This window comes from Marmota marmota, unplaced genomic scaffold (assembly GCF_001458135.2).
Source record: "Marmota marmota marmota unplaced genomic scaffold, marMar, whole genome shotgun sequence".
NCBI classification, from domain to species: Eukaryota; Metazoa; Chordata; class Mammalia; order Rodentia; family Sciuridae; genus Marmota; species Marmota marmota.
In genome coordinates this window covers 27,658,627-27,682,658 of record NW_026000142.1, presented here as the reverse complement: position 1 = coordinate 27,682,658, position 24,032 = coordinate 27,658,627, and the positions used below count along the sequence as shown (strand labels likewise).

Genomic DNA, 24,032 nt, shown 5'->3' with positions numbered 1-24,032 from the left:
TTTTTTTTTTTTTTTTTTTTGATGCAGTGGGTACCAGGGATTGAACTCAGGGGCACTGGACCACTGAGCCACATCCCCAGACCTATTTTGTATTTATTTAGAGACACGGTCTCACTGAGCTGCTTAGCACCTTGCTTTTCCTGAGGCTGGCTTTGAACTCATGATCCTCCAGCTGAGGCCTCCAGAGCCACTGGGATTATAGGTGTGTACCAGCATGCCCAGCTACTATAATGAGATTCTCAATGGTGGATACCTTAAAAACACGTCCATTTTTACTTTCCAAGTGTTTGAACAATTAAGTCTTAGAGAAAAATGGGGTAACTCCAGTAGCTTATCTCTGTAAGCACCAAATCTAGTTATTTTCCAGGTTTATTTTGTTTTTGGTTTTGTTTGCCGAATGGGGACTGAACCTACAGGCAGTTTACCACTGAACTACATCCCCAGCCCTTTCTTCTTATTTTTTTATTTTGAAACAGAGTCTTAAGTTGCCAAGGCTGCCCTGAACTTGCCATCCTCCTGTATCAGCTCACAAATCACTGGGATTACAGACATGAGCCACCAGGTCCAGCTATTTCTAGTTTTAAGAATCTAAACTATTCTGCACTTTTTATAAGAAAAAATTTAACCTTTATTTGATGAATTAGACTATCATGTAAGTCAGCTATAGCACTATCACCACATGGCCTGAAGAGATGGTAGGTGCATAAGGTATTGGTCATCGTATTCAACGAGCCTACACTAGTAAGCCTAGCTTTCAAATTTGCGGTCAGTGATCCTTTATTCTGTCAGGACTGACCCATCTTTTAATTTATTGATGAGATTAAAAAATTAAAAACCATGCTTCAGACTGAACATTTACTAAATGGCTTGCCAGGTCCATTCATATATGCACTTTCATTCAATCCGAACACTTTGTTAGAATATAACCAATATAAAAATAAAGCTGTTCTAATGATTTTAAAAACTCTAAATAAATAAGTACAGGAGCTTAACAGTTTAGTAAAGTTGGGAGTGGCCAGTTCTTCTGGGAACTACATACATCAATTTTGTCTTTTGTTGAGGGAAAATCTATTTTCCTTCTTTAAATATCGTTAGAGGGGCTGGGGATGTGGCTCGAGCAGTAGCGCGCTCGCCTGGCATGCGTGCAGCCCGGGTTCGATCCTCAGCACCACATAAAAACAAAGATGTTGTGTCCACCGAAAACTAAAAAATAAATATTAAAATTTAAAAAAAAAAATATTGTTAGAGCTTACTTTAGTTCTGACTAAAGATTATTGAATCGAGTTGGAGTTGTAGCTTGGTGGTATTGCACTTGCACCACACACACAAAAAAAAATTATCACTGAGATACTAAAAAGCAAGCTGGGCATGGTGGCACACACCTGTAATTCCAACAGGTCAGGAATCTGAGGCAAGAGGATTGTGAGTTCAAAGCCAGACTCAGTAACTTGACGAGGCCCTAAGCAACACAGCAAAACCCTATATCTACATAAAATATTTTTAAAAGGCTGAGGATGTGGCTTAGTGGTTAAGTACCCCTGGGTTCTATCCCCAGTACCAAAAACAAACAAAAAATACTAAAAAGCAATATTTTTCTTTGATTTTTAGTTTTTTCTCAAAATAACAGCATTTTTAAATAAATAAATAGATAAAATAGCATTTTTGTACAAAAAAGATTACAAAAGTTAATATCTAGTCATTCCTTAAAAAATCCATTTAGGTTGTGGGAAAAGCCTAATATAAAAGCTATCATTGTTGGGGCTGCAGTAGTGGCTCAGTGGTGGAATGCTTGCCCAGCATGTGTGAGGCCCTGGGTTCAATCCTCAGCACCACATATAAATAAATAAATAAAATAAAAGACCCACTGACGACTAAAAAATATTTTTTAAAAAGCTATCCTTGTTATATATTTAGGCTTAAAAATGTAAGCGGTAGCACTTAAGAGAATTCTGGGCCTAGCATGGTAGCTCAGGTTTCTAATCCTAGGGATTTGGGAGGCTGAGGCAGGAGTATCTCAAATTTAAAGCCAACCTGGACAACTTAGTGAGCCCCTGTCTCAAAATAAAAAACAAAAAGGACTGAGAATGTAGCTCAATGGTAGTGTACCCCTGGGTTCAATCCCCAATACCAAAAAAAAAAAAAAGAAGAAGAAGAAAAAAAAAGATTCTAAATGTAATTTAAAACATTATAAAAATTTTGCTTTCAAAGTCATTTCACTTTTTTTTCCTGGTAATTGCGATTGAACCAAGGTCCTCACACATGCCAAGCAAGCACTATACCCTTGAACTACGTCCCCAGTCCTTTTGTTGTTGTTGTTGTTCCAGGGATTGAACTCAGGGGCACGCACCACTGAGCCACATCTCCAGCCCTTTTTTGTATGTTATTTAGAGACAGGGTCTCACTGAGTTGCTTAGCACCTTGTTTTTTGCTGAGGCTGGCTTTGAACTTGCAATCCTCCTGCCTCAGCCTCCTAAGTGTACACCACTGCACCTGGCCAGTGCTTTCATTTTTGATACAGGGTCTCACTAAATTGCCCAGGCTGGCCTCAAACTTGCAATCCTCCTGCCTCAGCCTCCAAGTAGCCGAGATTACAATCATGCACTACAGAGCCATAAAGGACATCTGTTTACACCACATGTTAAGTCAGAATTGTTTTTTTTAAATGCATGCTTATTTATTTTCAGCCATTCCAATATCCATATGCACTTCCTCAGGGAATTTATGAAGCAAATGCACAGTTTACACACCACAAGTAAGACTGATACCAAGCCACATTTGGATAGACTTCCAGGCACTTATATTTTATACTTAGGGATTAAAACAAATAGCTTTAAAATATTAACCACTTAAAATTCCTAAGTAAACTCCATCTTCAAAATTGCTTTTGTAGAAGCAACAATCTCCAGAAGTGAGAGATCTTTACTCTGCATCAGAATACCCGATGGCAGGTTTGACTTGGATGTCAAAGCTTTGCTATGGACAAAAAAAAAAAAAAAAAATTTGGAAAGTAACACTGTTACTACATACTCATGTATAGCTTTTTTAAAAATTACTGTGAAAAATAAGCCATTCTACTTAAAACAGCATTTTTCATGATCTAAGCGACATCAGATCAGCTATGCTAAAACTGCCTGCATTTCATTTTTTGCTAAAAAAAAGATTTTATTTCATAACACTGTAGCAACATATATTTATAATAAATATCATTTCAAACTTTGAGTTTTAAGTTTGTAATCACAGATTTACTTCCCAACCAATCTGCATGTTGTACTACTCTGTCAAATCATTATATATCCACCGCTAAAAGGACCACCTATTTTAAAGAAATACTATCTTGAAAAACTATGAAAAGTCAACATGCAAAAGTGTGTCTCAAAAGGACGCCTAAGAATCTGCCTTTTTCTTATGCTAAAACATTTTGTAACCACTTGATGTGGCCAAAACACGTCAAAGCTCCTGATTTTTATTATTTGCTGCAGCAAAAGAGAATATGGCTGAAAATTCTTCTATTTCAAATAGGACCACTCAAAACACTAAAGAATACGGAGTGGAGAGGAGGGTGGAGGCTGGGTACCTTATGAAACAGCACACTTGGGGCCCTGCACACTACCTCACTTCCCTAATAGGGATGAAATGCTCAGGCCTCTGGTAGCTTCCAGCTGACGCCAATGCTCTCCACACCCCTTTTTTTGACAGGATTTTCTGGTGTCGGAGGTTGGGTCACAAATACAAATCCCTGTGATCACATCTAAACAGTTTATTTAGTTATCAAGCATCTTTTAAAGACCGAACCCTTCTCGTTTGTTCCTATCTCCCTCCCTAACTAAGCATACCTAGAAGGGTCCTCCAGACCGATTTCTACAAATGATGCAGCTCGTTAACTGGGAGGAAAAACCATATAGAGTTTAGGCCATTCCCCTCTCTGCCACCAAAATTACAGGCTCCATTTCCTGTCCCCTTGAGGACTGCAAAATCGCCCGAGAACCTGACGCCTCCCGCCTGTCCAGACTGGCGCACGCCGCGGCCGCGCTCCCCCTTCCCGGGCCCCCTCGCGCTTAAGGGGGTGGCGGGGACCCGGGCGTCCCCTCCCCTCCCCCGCGCGAGCCAGCACCCACCTCGCGGCAGCGGCTTCACCTCCCCGTTCTCCTCCCGGGCGGCCCCGCCAAGGCCGTGCCTCCTCTTCTCCTTCTCCCGCTTTTCCTTAGGTCTGCGTGGCTTGGCGTTAGCCGAGGAAGCGGCGGCCGGCAGCAGGAGATGGTGAGGCTGGGCGTGCAGCAGCGTAGGAGGGACCAGCAGTTTGCGCGGCACCGGCTGAGACAAGGAAGCGGAGGCTGAAGAGGGGACCGCCGAACCCGCGGAGAAAGAGAAACAGCTCCGAGAAGAAGACGGAGATGGGGTAGCAGAAAGAGCAGAGAAGTTCCAAGACGCGGGGCTGCCATAGCTCTGAGGCGAAGGTGCCACGGGCGGCTGCAGCTGCCTGCTGTTCCCGCCGCTACCCCCTTCTCCGTTCACTCTCCGCGGCGCCTTCTTCTCCTCAGTCCGGACCTTCTTTGCGGACAGAGAACCCGGTGGATCCCGAGAGGAAGATTGAAGCTTGCCAAATGGTTCTTTCTCGGAAACGACAGAGGCGGAGGCGGCGGCGGCGCCGTGCACTGGGCTCGGCGGTTCCGCCATCTTGCGCTCCTGTTGTATTTACTCTCCTCCGCTCCCTGGCGCGAGGCACGGGGCGGGTCCTCTGCCAGGGGCGGGTCTGCCGGGCCACCGGCCGGGTCTTTCATAGGGTGAGACATACTGAGGGATCCATCTAGAATCCAATCAAAGGTGCGGGCATAAAGCGAAGGGTTGGAATTGCCTAGCGGACTTGCTTTGGAGGTCAGAGCTCCGCCGGGTGCGGCTAGTAGCAGGGGGAGCTGCCGGAGGAGAGGGTCTCCGACTGTCGCCAGCGTGAACTCGGGTGCCCTGTGAGAGTGTCTGGGACACTCTAGATCCCAAATCTGCCCCGACCGAGGGCGCGTTCGTTCCTGCCTCGAAGACTGTGTTGCAGTTGTACCACTTTCTCTTCCTTTTTCCCCCCGGCGTGCCTTTCCCTTCCTGCCTCTGCGCGTTCGGAAAGCTGTTTTTCGGGGATGCTTAGCTCAGAGAAGTGTTGCGGAGAAATAAATCCTTTCTTTTGTTAGTCGGTAGTCAATTGATGGGAGGGGCTTTAAAAATCACTTAATGTGATGACAAGATGTATTACTATTGCTAAGATCGTGAACGCTCGTGCTTTGAGGGAAGATAAAGTCCTATGAACAGGATACTTCCTTTCGGATTACTTCCGAGCTTGAAGGTAAGATATCCCCTGGGTTTGAAGACTTTTAAAATTGTGAGTGGTCCCTTAAAGGTTTTAATTTTTTTATTTTTTTGTAATTATAACTTAAACTCATCAAGAAAATGCGATATTACTAAGTGTTTGGAAACACAAAAAAAAATTAAGCTTCTGTATTTTATTGTGTAGTAGCGCCGAGTGTTCCATACTTTGTAAGCGGGTGTTTTGATTTTTGGATTAGCAAGTAAGGAAGTTGAGGAGACGGGTTGCAATACAGTTGTAACCATAGCAAAGAGCATGCTTTTAACTCTTAGATGTCATAGGACGTCAGAAAGTCAAAAGGAATGAATGTAAAAATAAAAGCAGTCAACTCAGTGGGCCAGTGAGAAGAAATTTTATGATTCTAAGAGGAGCCCTAAACTGCATAGGCTTTCTGGAAACGCTTAAAAGTAACTTTTAAGAATATCCATTCTTGCGACCTCAGAAAGTTGGAATTCTTTACTTCCGTTTTCTTTCTTTTCCCCCTTGAGATTTGGGAAGGAGTAGTCAAATTTTAACATTGATTTATAGGTATATTTAATTTTAAGTACCTAAAATTTTTACAGTAATGAAATATTTAATACATAACAGTAAAAACTTTGGAATTGACTGGCATCAGATATCTTCAAAATAGGAGCATTGGTGGGAGGATAGGTAGGACTGGAAATCATCTGTCAACTCAATGGAGTTGTGACCTTACGCTGGCTTCACCTGTCACGACCTGTTTTCTTATCTGTTGAATGAGTAAATTTCATCCCATGATCACTAAGTTCCCTTCCACACTCTAAACTTACGCAGTTTTCAAGAGGGTTTTCAAAATCACACTGAAATCATTATAATTAAAATAATTTCTTAGCCAGATGCATTGGTGCATATCTGTAATCCCAGCTTGGGAGTCTTAGGCAGAAGGATCACAAATTCAAGGCCAGCCTGGGCATTTAGCAAGACCCTGTCTCAAAATATAAAATGAAATATGGCTGGAGTGGGGCTCATTGGTGCACACCTGTAATCCCAGCAGCTCTTGAGGCCAAGGCAGAAGGATCAAAAGTTCAAAGCCAGCCTCAGCAACTTAGCAAGACCCTGTCTCAAAATAGAGATTAAAATGAGCTGGGGATGTGCTCAGTGGTTAAGTATCCCTGGGTTCAATCCCTGGTCCAAAAAAAAAAAAAAAAAAAGTGCCTGGGAATGTTGCTAGATGGTAGACTGACCCATGAGTTCAATCCCTAGTACTGTACTACAAGTAATAATAAAAGTAATTTATTAATTGTTGGCCCTCCTTATCTAGAGAAGTATCTCATAAACATTAAGGTATGCCTTGAATCTTGTACACTCATTTATCTTCCACACTGAAGTCTTAAAAATCTAACTTCTTAAAGGTGCAACTAAATGATACTCTTATCTGTGTGAATTTGTTACTCCTTGCACAATAGTACACTATACTACCCTGTTATCAGGCCTGGCCTTAAACTAGCAGAGCCTGGACAAGACCCATGTACCACCTGTCTAAATATTTTAAGTTATAAATCAAGATAACAAACTATTACATAAAATATATTGTATTAAACCTTGACAAATCCACTTTTGTAATGATCTGGAAGGCTAGCTTTAAATTTAGAATTCTTAAGACTCCTCAAACTGATTCTGAGTTCTTTCTTCCCCCAACTTCTTCACCTGCCACACTAAATGAGGCCATGTATGGACCCAGCATGTTGAAGCATGTGTCCACATCCCATACTCCCTGAAAATAAGTACAATCAGCAGCTCAGTCTACCCTCAGACTTAGGCAGTCTTAAAGAGATGGGGAGTCTCCTAACTGGCATGGCCACTTGACCTCAGGGATTCCTTGTTCTTTGCAGCAGAAAGAGACAGATTAGATAGGGGCCCCTTACCTTTGCCTAAGGGCAGCACTGTCTGCTATAAATCGGTTTGATTGTAATTAAGTAAGGAAGTGACCAGTAAGAGGAAATTTTTTTCTCTCCTATACAATCTCCCTTTCCATTTTCATTCCTAACATTGTTTAGAAGAGAATATCTACCACTTTCACCATCTTTTATCATCTCACTAGCCCTAAAAACTATCCACTTACATCCACGTTCACTGTTCGCACCTGTGCCAAGCACCCCCACTTCTCAACTATTTGACTACATTAGCCTTTTTTCTGATCTCCTTGTATTTAAGCTTTCTCACATCTGTTCTCCATTCTACCAACAGAATGCTCTTTTCAAAATCTAAATCTAATCACATCTATTCCTTTGTTCCAGACTTGTCAATGTCTCTTATTGCTCTTAGGATAAGAACAAAATCCTTAGTATGGCCTATAAGACCTTCAGGATCTAGCCCCTTCTTCAGTGTAAAAGTAAAGTCTTTAGCTTCAGAAGACACCATGTCTTTCAACATAGGAACACTGCATATGTTCCCTCTGCTTGGAATGCTTCCTTTATCTGATGCTTGTGTAATGGTTTAGATAATGAACATAAGGGAGGCAGATAGATATCATGAATGTCTCTTATATTTCTACCCTGCATAACAGTAGGTCCGTTCACTGAGCTAGAAATCACTGAAGAGTGACAAGTGTCAGGTAATTCTTTGGCATTGGACTGACTGAATATGAGGTACCTATAAGATATCACGTTCTTCAGATCTCAACTCAAACCTCACTTTCTTAGAATAGTCTTCCCTTCTCCTTTCAGTCAAGATTAAGTTATTTTTCTGTTTGTTCCTTTTTTGCTTTTTTTAATTGTTGGTATTCGGTGTTCATTCTCTCATCATCTCTCCCACCCCTTTTCATTCCATCCTCTGTAACCCCTCTACTGAAAACACTACCCTGTGCCCTACTTTTCCATCTTGTCTGAAACTTGACTGCTCTCTGAGAACACACTACATTTTTAAAAGTAGTTTATTCTTTCTGAGCTATGGATTATCTCCCCAGTTCCACATTACAGAATTTCAGGTTGTTATTACCCTTTTAATATATGCAAAAAGCCCTTCCCTTTACAAGACCTTTAGGATATCCTGATATCATCCTTCAGTGACTTCCTGGTCATTTTACCACACTTTTTGAAGATTTTGATACTTGGCTTATTATACTCCTCCATCCTCCAACCATCATTTTAGCTGACTTCAATGTTCATGCTAATTATCCATCTAATTGCTCTAGGCTCAGTGTTTTTCTCAGCCCTATACTTCCATTTGGTTTCAGCCACAAACTCCAATGGGCTCTCCATGGTTTTTTTCATTACCCCCAACTCTTCCATGTCTGAAATTCTAAACAATAGTGTTTAGTATTCAGTTTGCAAGGGCTAAGGGTGTAGCTTAGTGGTAGAACATTTGCCTAGCATGCACTAGTTCCTGGGTTCCATCCCCAGCACCAAAAAAAGAAAGAAAGAAATCAGCTTTCTGACTCTTTTTACACCATGCTCTAGCCCTTTGACCTCAGGATTCCATCTTTTTTCACCTACAATAATTGTCAAATAAAATGCAGGCTATATACAATGTTGGAGCATATTTATTCTTAAAAATATTCTGTTTATCTGAAATTCAAATTTTTCTGGGCCTTTTTTTTCCCCAACAAATTTGACAGCCCTGCATTGATTCATATTATCTATATTTTTTTCCCTATCTAGCTGGAACATGTATTATATTATTTGCTTTGGTTTTGGGGTATGTTTTTGTTTTTGTTGCAGTACTGGGGATTGAACCCAAGGGTGCTCTATTGTTGAGCTGCACCTCTCACTCTTTTTTATTTTGAAACATTGCTCAATTGCCTAGGCTGGCCTTGAACTTGTGATACTCCTGCCTTAGCATCCCAAGTAGCTTGATTTACAGGGGTGCCCCACCATACCCAGCTGTGTTATATTATTTGTACTGAACATTTGCCAGCATCTCAATTCCTTGCTCCCTAATTCTCTTCATCTCTGAACTAACCCCAGCCTCAGGACATTAACATCTACCTACTTTTCTGTATCCAGGCTGCCAATCTTTGCCCCCCACCCTTTTGTTTGTTTGTTTGTTTGACAGTGTTGGGGATTCTTAGGAATGTGCATTCCTTTTTTTGTTTGTTTGTTTTTGTTTTTGTACCAGAGACTGAACTCAGGGGTACTCAGTGAGACCCTCTTTAAATAAAATACAAAATAGGGTATTTATTAATTACTATTCTCTGTGCTACTACTCAACCCTATTTTGTATTTTATTTAAAGAGGGTCTCACTGAGTTGCTCAGTGCTTCGCTATTACTGAGGCTAGCTTTGAACTTGAGATTCTCCTGCCTCAGCCCCCAGAGCTGCTGGGATTACAGGCATGCACCACCAAGCCCGGCTATGCTTTCTTTTTTAATCATTCTGTATACTTTCATGTATTATTATTCATAACATTGTCTTCCAGTATCTCATAAGTGCTCTTTTTCTCCTGCCTTGACCTTCCTCCTGATTCTTGACTCATAGCCAGGTGCTTAGTGGACATTATCATCTGTGTAACTACAGACACCTCCAGCTTTATACCACCCATTCTCATCCTCCTAAATATCATGCTCTTGCATTCTTTATCCACCTGTCTTTCTGGCCACAAACCTGGAGACCTTCTCAATACCTTTTATTTTCTCACCCTCCACATTCAGTCACCATCCCATCCCTAGTCAATTTGTCTTCTCAATTCTCACTATTGCTTCCTGCCTTCCAGCCTCAAATCAACTTGTATTTTGCCAACAATTTCATTAACTGTTTTTTCTGTCTCTAGTCTTATATCTTACAAACTATTCTGTGTGCTACTACCAATGATATACAAACCTGGTTATGCTTCACTCCCTTCAGTAATGCCCTATTACATATAGAGTAGAAGTCACACTTTTTAATGTAGCCATACAAGCCATTCTTGATACAGTCCCAGCACTCCTAACTCACCTATAGCTTCTCTCTATTTCATCTTTTTGGAACTGTGTATACATTGTTTCTTCAGCAAGTTCCCTTTCTCCTTCAAGATTTGGCTGAAATAATATGCTTCCTAGCCTTCCAAATCAGAATTGATCATTCCTTTGAACCATCATCATTCTGCCTAGGATCAAGGGTAGAAATGTGTTATTTATATTTGTATGCATAATATCTGGGGCATAGTCACTGCTCAATAAATGTATGTTGAAAAGAAGTTAATAGGATACAGGTTTGTGATCTTTATGAGAACCACAGGTTATGTGCAGACGTAAATGCTAACTGTCTTGGTAGGTATTTTAGTCCATTTTGTGCTACTGTAACAAAACTTCTGGGACTGGGTAATTTTTAGAGACCAGAAATTTATTCTCTCATAGTTCTGGAAGCTAGGCTAGCCAAGATTAAGACCACTAGGGGTTCTGTTGTCTGATGAAAGCTGCAGAACCCCAAGAAGAGAAACTCCATGTCCTCACGTGATGGAAGGTGGAAGGACAAGCAGGACTAATTACTGTGAGAAGCCTCTTTTATAAGGGCCTTAATCCCAATCACTAAGGACTCTTCATGGCCTAATTACCTCTTAAAGGCTCCATCCCTTAATGTCATCATACTGGCCATTAAGTTTCAATACCTGGATTTTGATGGTGACACAAACTATAGCAGGTTGGGGGACAGTTGGAATGTTAGGTAATAGAAAGTGGTGAGAACTGTGGCAAACTGAATACAGATAGTTCCTTAGTTTACCATGGGGTGACATCCCAATAAACGTATCCTAATTGAAAATATGTCAGAAATACATTTAACACAGCCAACCTACCAAACACCATAACTTGGCAACATTCCACAGTACATTGTAGAGTATTGTTTGTTACCCCTCGTGATCCGGTGGCTGACTGGAAGCTGTGTTTCACTGCCCAGCATCACCTGAGTATCAGATTGCCTATCACTAGCCTTAAAAAATCAAAATTCAAATTTTGAAGTATGGTTTCTACTGAATGCATATCACTTTCACACCATCGTAAAGTCAAAAAATTAGAAGTTGAAACAGAATAAGTCAGGTCCATCTTTACCTGCCTTATCTACAAATTTCACTTGCTTCTCAGCTTTAGCTGATTGTTCCCATATGGAAGGAAAATGGTCCTACTTGCTAAATGTGTAAGGTTTTTTTTTGTTTTGTTTTGTTTTGGTTTTTTTTTTTTAGCATGCAGTTTCCTAAGAAACTATGCAAGCCAAACAAAACAACTATGAGTCAGATATAACTCACCATCTACCAGGCTGACTCTTCTAGAGAAGAGTGGTTTAATTTTGTTAGAGTGGTTGAGGTAGCTTGTGAAAGCTTTGTTTGTATGTTTTAATAGCCCTACCCTTGCTAATTACTGGAATAGATGCTAAGCAAATATACTCAAACCTCCGATCAGAGTAAATGGGTATTAGCAGTGCTTACAGCTGTCCTCTGTACCACCTAAAAGCTGGTTTCTCTGTACGTGGTGTTCTCCTGTGTTCTTGAGATGAACGGCATTTTCACTCTGTAGATAAACTATTCTCTGTCTTTGGCTAAGATTCTTGACCCCCTTGGATGAAGAAAGCAATTCTTTTATATCTTGGTTCCTTGTAGTTTATGCAACTGTATACTGACCTTAGAGACATTTCTACTTCCTTTATGACATGAACGTCTCAAAATTCTACCTTTACCACATTGATCTTCTTATCATTATTTGTCTTTCTCATTTGAAGTAATTACTACCTCTCTGTAATTACTAGGTCTATGCTTTAGGAAACCTAACCTGTTCAACTTCTGTGCTTTCAGTTCTAGAATTTTTAGTCCATATTCTAGAACAGGGGCCCATAACTTGTTTTGTTGCTGAGACTGGCCTCAAACTTGCAATCCTCCTGTCTCAGTTCATGAGTTGCTGGGATTACAGGCATGTGCCACCACACTTGGCAACAGTCAGCAACTTGTTTTGTAACCAGCCAAATAGTAAATATTTTCAGTCTTGCAAACCATGTAGTCTCCAGCAATTACTGCTTGTAGCACAAAAGCAGTCATAGATGATGTATAAATGAATGGGCATACCTGTGTCTCAATAAAACTTTATCAGAATAGGAGGCAGGATGGATTTACCTGACACAGTTTTCTGACTCTTGCTCTAGGAATTTTTTATTTATTATACCTGACAACAGAATGTATTTTGACATATTATATATACATGGAGTATAACTTCCCATTCTTTCAGTTGTACGTGATGTGGAGTTATCACTGATTGTGTATTAATACATGAACATAGAAAAGTTATGTCTAATTCATTCTACTGTCTGTCCTATGCCCACCATCTCCCTTCCCTTCATTCATCTTTGTCTAATCCGAAGTACTTCTAATCTTCCTTCCATGCCCCCTTATTGTGTGTTAGCATCTGCATATCAGAGAGAACATTGAGCCTCTGATTTGTTGTTTTTTTTTTAATTAGCTTTTTTCACTTATCATGATAGTCTCCAGTTCCATCCATTTACCAGCAAATGCCAAAATTTCATTCTTCTTTATGGCTGAGTAATATTCCATTGTTTGTGTATACCACATTTTCTTTATTCACTTATCTGTTAAAGGGCACCTAGGTTAGTTCCATTTGCTCTAGGATTTTGATTTTTACCTTTATGTCATGTGAAAAAAATAGCTGAAAATCTCATGTGACACTGCCCATTGTTCACCCTGCTACAGCCACACTCATTTTCTCTCTGTTTCTTGAACATGTTCCTTCATTCCTTAGAACCTTTGCCCAGGCTGTTTCTCTTGCCTGGAATAGTCCCTCCCTTGTACCTTTCCTCTTTTAAATGTCATAAAGAGAACCTTCCTTGACCATTTGGTTTAAAGTGGTCTCTTTTATATTCTTCTCTACCACAGCATTCTTTTTGTTTCTTTTAGAGCATACATCACAGTTTATAATCATTTTATAGTTACTTAATTTTTACTACCTATCTCCTCAGTAAACAGTAAAGCTCCATGAGAATAAAGATCATATCTTATTCACCCTAATTAACCATTGTATCCCTGGAATCTAGTACAATGCCTTGTACACATCAAACATTCATCAAATGTTTGTGGAATGGATAAATCAGTAACTCATCCTAAAATCTAATTAACCAATTTGTTTTTTCAAGAACTTTGAAGGAATCATTTTATAATAGTTCAAAGTTACAACCACAGGGAAAAAAGTCAAAATTTTAGCTTTCTGATGAATCATGTTATACCAATATGTGCATTTCAGTCAATATTGTTGTTTCTTAATATATTAGTACACCAATACTTTGGGGTTTTTTGTTTGTTCAGTTGGTTCATTGGTTGGGTTTTGGTACCAGGAATTTAACACAGAGGCTTTTAAATACTGAACCACATCCCCATCCCTTTTTTAAATTTATTTATTTATTTTTTAGTTGTAGATGGACTCAATGACTTTTTTATTTATTTATTTTCATGTGGTACTGAGAATTGAACCCAGTGCCTTACATATGCTAGGCGAGTGCTCTACCACTGAGTCACAACCCCAGTTCCCTAAATTTATTTTTTGAGATGGTCTCATTAAGTTGCTTAGGGCCTCACTAAGCTGCTCACTCTGGCTTTGAACTTGAAATCCTTCTGCCTCAACCTCCCAAACTACTGGGATTATGCGCATATATTATAAGCACCCAGCTGAATACCTGTACTTTGAACACAACTCAGAATGCCTCTCTATCACTGTTTTGCCAAAGGTGAAGAGTAGCTTTAAGTACAAAAAATCCACAGACCAACATTGCAAACACTCTCTCTATCCACACCTCACCTTTTGAAAGGACTATTGGAATTAATTATGGAAAAAGGAAACTTTAAGCAACATAAGATCACACTATAACCCTTTATATTTGACAAATAAGACTTCTAGTGAAATATATATATAAAGAGAACATATCAAACCATAGATTTATTATTAAATTTTCCAGTATCCACCAACATTGAGCTCTGAAACTAATTATGTCCTTTCCCTCACAGAAATTATAATCATTATTAAATTTAGGAAGTAAAAAAAAAAAAAAAAAAAACCTTTTTTATTACAGGTCCAAGAATTGAGAAAAATTACTATATTATAAATTGGTCATTATTTAAACACATGAAGTGTTTGGTTTTTGTTTGTTTGTTTAAGTAATTATTACCCAGGCACAGCGGTACAGACCTATAGTTCCAGTGATTTGGGAGTCTGAGGCAGGAAGATTGCAATTCAAGATCGGCCTGTGCTTAGTAAGATCCTCCCTCAAATTTTTTTAAAAAGGACTGGGAAAGTAGAGCTGTAGAGCACCCCTGGGTTCAATCCCCAGCACTAGTGGGGGGGAAATAATTACTAGGAGATTGGGCTATAGGGAAAAAGTCAAAACAGCCAGACAAGACAGCCTTTGTTTAGTAATATAGTATCCAAAAATAATTTTCTTATACAAGTAAAGGGCAAATATGGGGACAATGGGAGAGAATCGCCTGTTACATTTGACTGCCACAGTCAGTTTACCTGTATATCAGTTTTTTACAGGCTTCTCCTTTTCTCTGACATTATTAAATGGTAGAGGCCTCAAGTGTCAACTCAACAGCCTTTTTGCCCCCTCATTATTCTTTTTCCTGGCCAATCTCAAAAAAATGTTCATAACTTAAATAAATTGTATTTATTTATTTAGATTCTAGGGATTGAACCGAGGGCCATTCTACCACTACCACTGAGCTAAATCCCCAGCCCAGCACCTCCCATTTTTTGAGATAAGGTCTTGCTAAGGTGCCAAGGCTGACCTCAAACTTCTGATCCTTCTATCTGCCTCCTGAGTTGCTGAGAGGCACTTACCACTACACCCAGCTAAATTATGTTAATGGCTCCCCGATTTATATCTCTAAACCTGAATGTCGCTCTTGTGTTTTGACCTAACTGCCCAGCAGCTTCCACAAATAATGTCAACACTTCAAACCACACATGTCAGTGGCCAAGATTGCTAATTTCCTTCTAAGTATCTGTTTTCCTCCCCCTTTTCTTCTGCCTATATTAAGGGACAGACAGATGAGGATCATGAGAACACAAGGTTAAGAGAATAGTTCTATAAAATGGGACCACGGTGCTGACTCCCACAGGCTTTCTTTTTCAAGAAACAATTTACCTGAACCCTGCCTGGCCTCAGTGGACAGGATGTGTCACATTCCTCAGCAAGCTACCTGTTCACTATAGGAGAAATGCAGGCTCAACATAACCTTGATAAGAGGAGCCCAAGTTACTCTGAAGGAAGAGACTTTTGTGACTAGATCCTGAAACTCTGGGAGATAAGGATAATTCCTCCTAACCATAAAATCTTGAAGAATGTATGGTTAAGAATCCAATTAGAACTGGTCAGCATGGGCCTAGGTGACCTAGAGTTGTCATGACAGTGGGGACTTGACCTGGGTGGGACTCACTGGAAACTTCTCTGGGATCTCCAATAAAACTGGAGTGCAGGAGAGGCACATGATCCCTTTCCTCTATGAGAGGACTCATTCTCTCCCTCGAGTGTGTCCCCTTTCCCTTTTCCTATCCCTTCAATAAACTCATGCCTATTGTTCTGAGTGACAAGTCTGAAATCTTTCTGACTTGGTGGCAAGAATTGGGATTTGAAGAGGGGACTTTCCAGTGCCTCAGTTTCTCAGAAGGCCCTAGCTCCGTACACCTGAACCCTTATTTCATCGAGATTGCAAAGTAAGGGAGAGGCAGGTTGCCCAATCTCCTTTATTCCTAGGCATGGCAGTGAGATATCAGAGGAAGTCTTTGGGAGAGGCTTTCAGGAAAGCTCCCCATAGGTGGGGGGATTAGCCTCTTTTCCCTGCTTCCTTCCTTAAACTCCAAGAAGTGGGGGGAATGGGCAGGAACTGTCAATACTGTAAAATTCCAGGCTGTATTTTTCTTATTCAGCATTTCAACTGGCACATGCCTCTAATCCCATCAACTTGGGAAACTGAGGCAGGTAAATCATTAAGCTGAGGCCAGCCTCAGTTACTTAGCAACACATTGTCTCAAAATTAATAAAACGGCTGGGAATGTAGTTCAGTTGTAAAGCACCCCTGAGTTCAATCCCCAGTAACACATAAAAACACACAGCACACAATTTTTTTCCCCAGTAGTTCAGGTAAATTGAATTCTAACCTTTTAGTCAGTAATATCATTTTACTATAAATGTGGCCTAACTACTTGTTCAACCACAGTCTTCCTTCTAGTTTGAATATGTGCTTTGCTCTGGAAAGGAGGGAAAATTTAGTTCAAAGTTACAAGTAATCAGCCACTTCTTGAAGACTTTACTAGAGAGCCAGTAGCAACACAAAACAGGAAGCAGAAAGTAGAAAGAGTAAAAGAAGCCAAACAGAGTAAGTAGAAATCATCAGTAAATGCCTCTTAGGTTATTTTTGCTGCTAGAATTTTTATATGGAAGGAAATCAGATCATCTTGATACCTATTTTAAGAAAGAGATGGGAGCCTATTAAAGGTAAGAGAGGCCAGGTGTGGTGGCACACGCCTGTCATCCCAGTAGCACATAGGCATAGGCAGTAGGATCCCAAATTTGAGGCCAACTTGAGCAACTTAATGAGACTCTGTCTCAAAACAAAAAGTAACATCAGTGGTAGAGCACCCCCAGGTTCAATCCACAGCACCATAAAAAATAAGTAAATAAAGGTATGATGGGAGCCCTATTCAGCAGTATAAATCTCTAAAAACAAAAGCATCTGTTTTATAGTTCTAGGAAAAGAGAACTATTTTAGTGAAGAACTAATGAGTAGAAAGCAAAGTGTATCATGACCTCGAAGCCTAGGTTGGTAAAGAAGTGTAAAGAAAAATGATAAACTTATAAAATTCATTTCTTGAAAAAGCAATCCTGTATTTAAGTTGTGAATTTCCTTTACCATATACCCTTTACTTTCTTTTTGAGCATGCCTCCAGAATAACCATTCTCACCTTCACAGTTTCAGCCACTCTTCAGACTATTACTGTTGAGTAGGAGGATAGTGTTTACTGAGTGCCTTGTGTATGTGTCATATTTATGGATGTTTTGCGTCATCCCACCTTTAGAAAGTTTTCCAAGGAATTTTTCAAAATTTGAGCTAGAGTTCCTTGTTTTATCTGGCTCTGACTAATTTTTTTTTCTAATCTGTCCTACCTTGCAGGAAGAAACAGAAATCTGAAGCATCAAAATTTTAAATCCAAATTGTATATACCTTGTAGTTCTTTCTGTCTTTCTGTGTACACCCAATCTCTTCAACTTCTTTTCAGTGAATTGTCAGTTCACAGGCATGAATATTAGAAGCACACAGTTCCTCTTAAATGTTGTTTGATGTTGATGCCAAGTGCTTCAATGATAATCATAGGAAAAGAAGCCTAAAATTATGCAGCATTAATACAAACTACAGTCATACTGTGGGATGCTTATAAAGAAGAAATAACTGAGTTCAGAGATGAAATGCCTCTTCTGCTCCAGGTAGTGGCATTAAACACAAAAACATAAATACATTAGTAGTATCTGATCATTATTATTTGCAAATATGAAAGACATCATTATTTTTAATTCTCTTAACAGACATTTAATGTCTGGCAAGTTGTGACAACTGAAAGCACAAGTCATATTTACATCAATTTATATTGTCTCTTTCCCCCCATAATCTGTTATATTTATAAATGACAGGTTTAGTAGTTTTGTTTTTACTAATCAATGATGTTATTATTTCTGAATGTTTCTTTATTCCTGAGTTTATTACTACTGTAGAGATACTTTTCTTTTTTCTTTCTTTCTTTTTTTTTTTTTTTTTTTGGCATTACTGAATGCACCACACCCAGTAAAATGGACTCTTCTTGCTATTTATTTGTGCATTTCCTTCTTCAGCTTGTCTTCAAGTGGTTATTAGATAGTCTGTTCTTTCTTATTTGGCTCAGACATTAAGTATTTAGTCAGTAATACTTATTAATCACCCACATGTTGCCAGGTACCTCAGTAGGTTCTAAGAATACAGCAAGAGAAGAGGCAGACATGGTCCTTTTCCTTGTGGAGCTAACTTTAGTCACATCTTATTTCCAAGTAATCTTTCCATTGGTACTTTTTTGTTCAAGACTATGACATCATTTCTTATTGATTTATTCGTAAAAACAAATAGTACTGAACATCTGTATTGTACCTAGCAATGTATGACAATATAGTCAATGATATAATTGAGACATCAACAGAAAAATTGAGTGAGTATTCTAGGTGAAAATAAGGCAATAGTGGCATGAGCTATGTTCAGTACAAATACATAAGACACATCAACAACTCTAACTGAAGAAGGTAAGAAAGTATTGAAAAAAGATGTGTGAGACAAATTTTTAAAATATTAATAGACAAAAACGATTGGGAGGACTTTCTAGGAAAAAGCGCATTTGGAAAGAGATATAAAATAATGGCATGTTCAATATGCCATTTGCTATAAGAGGTTCATTATGGTTCTAATATAAAGGTCATAAAGTACCCCCTAAAAGGAGAAGAATCTCTGAAATGGGTGAGAGCCAATTTGGGAAAGATATTGGGTGCCTTACATGCTGAAGAGTCAATAAACACATTTTATTAACATAAGGGCTTTACTGAAGAAGAGTAAAAAATGTTCACATAACCATGTTTCACCTCCTGCTAATCATTTACAGGATTCACCAGGTGGAGCTGAACAGTTGTACATGTGGAACAGCACCAATTTGGTTTTAAACTATCTACATAATTCTTAAACACTATTTCAGATATCACAGCATTTCTTCAAAAAAATTAATATTGGGAAAACTTGAAATTCTGAAATTAGACTTTCCTTTACTGTTACTAAATAATTATCAAAATTTTATGGTCTGAGGCTGTAGTTCAGTGGTAGAGCACTTGCTTCGCATGTGTGAGGCACTGGGTTCAATCCTCAGCACCACATAAAAATAAATAAGGATACTGTGTTTTCATCTACAACTAAATAAATATTTTAAAAATTTAAATGTCATAGTCACTGTACACAGCTAATCTATTTAGCTCTGTTACTTATATACTTTGTAGTTCTTTCTGTCTTTCTGTGTACATATACATATATACAAATTCCACATGTTAAACCCTGGGATGCTTTACCACTAAGCTACATCTTCAGCCCTTTTTATTTTTATTTCATTTATTATATTTATTTTTTGAGACAGAATCTCACTAATTTGCCCAGTTTGCACTCAACTTGTTATCCTCCTGCCTTAGGCTCTGGAGTAGTTGGGATTATAGGTGTACACCACTGTGTCTAGTTAATATCTCATTCTTAGAAAAGAAAATGTCAAAGTGGAATCTGTTGTGGTATTAGAGTAAGCCTTCCTTAAATCCAAAAAGTATACTATTTTATCAAACTATTTTAATCACTGAAAATATAAAATGAAGAAGACATGGTCTTTGCTCTCAATGAACTTTTTGTCTTGGGAAATGTGAAATTGAACCACATGAAATTGCCCTGTTTTTGCTGGTCAAAAATGATAAACATCAGTTCAACCTAATGTGTATACATAAACAAATTTGCAACACTAAAGACGTGAGCAAGGTGCCATGAGCACTGATAAAGTGGCTCATGCTTCCTAAAGCAGTCAATGAATACTTCCCTGAGGAGATGGCATTTGAGAGGAGTTTCAGAAATGACTGGGAGTTCACCATGTGTTCACAGGAAGCAAAAAGAATTAGGGCATTGCAGAAATAGGAAACAGCATGTGCAGAGTTGTTGACCAAGAAAGAACCTAACACAGGTGGGAAACTGCAAATGTTTAGATTCCAAACATTTAAAATATCAGATAAGTTAGGGGTGAAAGAAGATGAGGCAGGGGGCTGGGATTGTGGCTCAGTGGTAGAGGGCTCCCCTAACATGGGCGGGACCCGGGTTCGATCCTCAGCCCCACATAAAAAATAATAAAGGCATTGTGTTGTGTCCATCTACACCAAAAAATAAATAAATAAAAGATGAGGCAGGCAAAGAAAGTTGAGGGCAGAGTGTGGAAGGTTGGATGTGTCAAATCAAAGAGTTGATTTTATTCTTGAGATCCGTGAAATGTATGTAACCTAGAGTGTATGCAAGGCAATCTGTCAGAGTTAAAAAAGAAAAGATTACTATTCCCAAGAATATTTATTTTTGTCTTAACTTTTACATTTTTCTAACTGTGAGAAGTTACAATATATGTAATTCTTATTGCAGTACTATACTAAAATAGTTTATAAAAATAGATGTTTTGGGCTAAACTGTGTACCCCCAAAATGTTATGTTTAAGTCCTGACCTTCAGTATCTCAGCACGCTACTTTATTTGGAAATAAATTGCAAGTATAATTAGTTAAGATGAAATAGGGCGGGCCTCTAATCTAATACGACTAGTGTCTTTATAAAAAGGGGAAATTTTGAACAGGCACACAAACAGGGAAAATTCCACATGAAAATGAAGGCAGAGATTAGGACGGTCTGTTTACAAGCCAAGGAACTCCAAAGTTGCCAGCAAACCATTAGGAGCAGGGGGAGCAGGAGGGAATGCATTCTTCCTTACAGACCTCAAAAAGAACCAACCAGGCCAATACCTTGATCTCAGTTCAAGCCACCAAAACTGTGAGACAGTTAAAACTGTTGTTTAAGCCATACAGAGTGTAACTCACTGGTGGAGTGATTGCCTACTGTGAGCAAGAACCTGGATTCAATCCCCAACACCATTAAAAAAAAAAAAAGACATTCAGTTTGTAGTATTTTATAATAGGAGCCCTAACAAACTATGTCAGGAAGCTGGGTGCAGTGGTGCACACCTGTAACACTAGCAGTGTAGAAGGCTGAGGCAGGATGGTTGTAAGTTCAAAGCCAAACTCCACAATTTAGCAAGACCCTGGACTCAAAAATAATTTTTTAAAGAACTAGGAGTGTAGCTCAATGATAAACTGTCCCTTGTTTCAATCCCCAGTATCACACACACACATACACAAACACACACATACACACACGGCTTGGATACTCATTAGATGATGGAGAATCATTGCAGAGCTAGTTAAAGGATCCAAATCATTAGTGATCTATCTTGATTTAGTCTCTGCATTCAATAATTTGAATAATTCATTTAATTTGAAGTGATTTCTTGATTCTATGCTATTTATTGTACTTTAGAAAAGCATATTGGAAAAACAATTTGTTCCAGCCTAGGGGTGTAGCTTCACTGTAGAGTTTTGTGCTTAGCATACACAAGGCCCCAGGTTCAATCCCAGCACCAAAAACCAAAAACAAATTGTTTTTGTTCATATTTGTGGTATAGTTTAAGAAAGAAGAGACTAGGAAATATTTGACCCTTGGCTCAAAGCAGATAGAAGGATGGTGATATAAAACAGTTTTAGGGGGAAAATAAATTGATATTTAATTTAAAAAAAAGTGTCATTTAACCCAATTAGGAAAAAAACGGGGCCAAAATCAGAAATAGGGTCTATTATCGGATGTTTGTGTTCTCTCATGAAGATTCATATGTGGAAATCTCATCCCCACTGCAATAGTATTTGGGAGGTAATTAGGTTAAGAAGTTGGTGGCTTTGTGAATGGAATTAGTGCCTGTATAAAGAGAGGCAGAGAGGTAGTTCTCTCTCTTTCCACCATGTGAAGATAAAAAAAAGTCAGCAGTCTAGGGCTGGGCTTGTCGCTCAGCGGTAGAGCGCTTGCCTAGCATGTATGAGGCACTGGGTTCCATTCTCAGCACCACATAAAAATAAAAAATAAAGGTTAGGGCTGGGGATGTGGCTCAAGCGGTAGCGCGCTCACCTGGCGTGCGTGCGGCCCGGGTTCGATCCTCAGCACCACATACAAACAAAGATGTTGTGTCCGCCAATAACTAAAAAATAAATATTAAAAAATTCTCTCTCTCTCTCTCTCTCCCCCCTCTCTCTTTAAAAAAATAAATAAATAAATAAAGGTTATTGTGTCCACCTACAACTAAAAAAAAAAAAAAAAAAAGGTCAGCAGTCTTCAACTCTGCAAAGAATCCTCACCAGAATCATATCATGCTGATACTCTGATCTCAGAATTCAGGCCCTAGAACTATGACAAATAAATTGTTTATGAGCCATCCAATCTGTGGTACTTTAGTATAGAGCCAGACTGACTTAAGATGGGGTCCTAACAAGAGAACTCATAGCTGTGAACAGTAAAATGGTACTATATATCATCAATGTGGGGAGGACTATAGGCAAAGTATACACTGTTCTACCTACATAATCTTTAAGCATTAAGGACACAGTCCTTTTTATGTAAGTCATACATTAATCACATCTTGGGATTCCTAGACAGAGCAATTGAGAGTTTTCAGATAGAAAAAACACCCTAACCTTGAATGTACCTATTTGTAAGTCAGTAAAATTCAGAAGTTAGCAATATGTTAATTAGTACATTAATACAAAACATACCTTTGTCCAGCAACTCAGGAAACTAAGGCCAGAGGATTACAAGTTCAAGGTTAGCCTGGGCAACTTAGTGAGACCTGTATCAAAATTAATTTTTTTAATACTTTTAAAGGGCTGGGAGTATAGCTCAGTGGTAGAGTACCCCAGGGTTAAATCCCTAGTATCACAAAAAATACTTCTGAATATTATATTTTCTGCATTTTAGATTTTGGTGCACCATGAAATGTTTGATAGTTTGTAGCCTCATTTATCCAGGTCAACCAAAGTATTTTAAAATACTATCACTTTTTAAATTCACATTTATTTGCTGCCATCCTTTAGACAAGTAGTTTTAGACTTTTCAAAGTAATAGAACCTTTTCCTCAAATTAAATCTTATGTGTTGCAGGGCTTGATGGCTCACACCTGTAATCCCTGCAACTGGGGAGACTGTAGTAGGAGGATCATAAGTTTGAGGCTAGCCTCAGCAAATTAGCAAGGCCCTATGCAACTTGGAGAGACCCTGTCTCAAAAAATAACAACAACAATAATAATAATATGTGTTAAGTCCAATAAGAAGTAACTATGTTAGGTAGTTTACCCCATCATAGAAGACTAGCCATTTGTAAAAATATACCCTTGATCTTTGTTTCTCAATCTGTGTAGAAATTCTATATTTTGCGAATATATATATATTCTGTGTTCATTGTGTATAACTCGTTAGCAGAAAGAAAAGGAATTTATATGGATGAGGCTAGAGCTTATGCTTAGACTTGCGCTCTAGTAGTGGGAATGGATTTATAAAACTTTATACATCCTCTTTAATTTGATCCCCTTTGTTGTCAACACAGCAGTCTGTGACCTACAGCCATTTGTTCAAGAATATAACATCTGTATCCACAAAAATACACTTCTCAGTAAGGGACTTTCCTTTCTCTCCTTTCATCACTGTTCTTGTAGCACTTTTTTGTTTTTGTTCTACTCCTTTAACTATACCTTTGCTACCTTTGGACTTTAATACACTCAAAAACCTGCTTGTCCGGTTTAGTATATTTGTTTTTTCCCTCACCCATGAATTATATTACTTTAGGCTGAAAAATATTTGGAACTACATATTCTTCTTATTTGTTTAGAGTAGTATAAAAACTAGCACTAGATGGGTGTGGAAGCACTCACCTGTCTTCTCAACTACTCGGGAGGCTGAGGCAGGAGGATTGCAAGTTCAAGACCAGCCTGGACAACTCAGCAAGACTGTGTTTCAAAATATAAACAAGGCTGAGGATTTAGCTCAGTGCTGTCACACTTGCCTAGCATGTATGAGGCCATGGGTTCAATCTCCAA

General features: G+C 38.9%; 1 protein-coding gene across 1 annotated transcript in view; it reads right to left on the bottom strand.

Annotated features, from left to right (window-relative positions):
* Rsbn1l (round spermatid basic protein 1 like) overlaps positions 1 to 4,713 on the bottom strand; it is a 74,455-nt gene extending 69,742 nt beyond the window's left edge. Inside the window, exon 1 of the mRNA XM_015488392.2 lies at positions 4,116 to 4,713. Coding sequence (XP_015343878.1) covers positions 4,116 to 4,674 — 559 coding nt within the window. The 5' untranslated portion in view covers positions 4,675 to 4,713. The remainder of the gene's footprint in view (positions 1 to 4,115) is intronic.
* Positions 4,714 to 24,032: the final 19,319 nt, after the last annotated feature.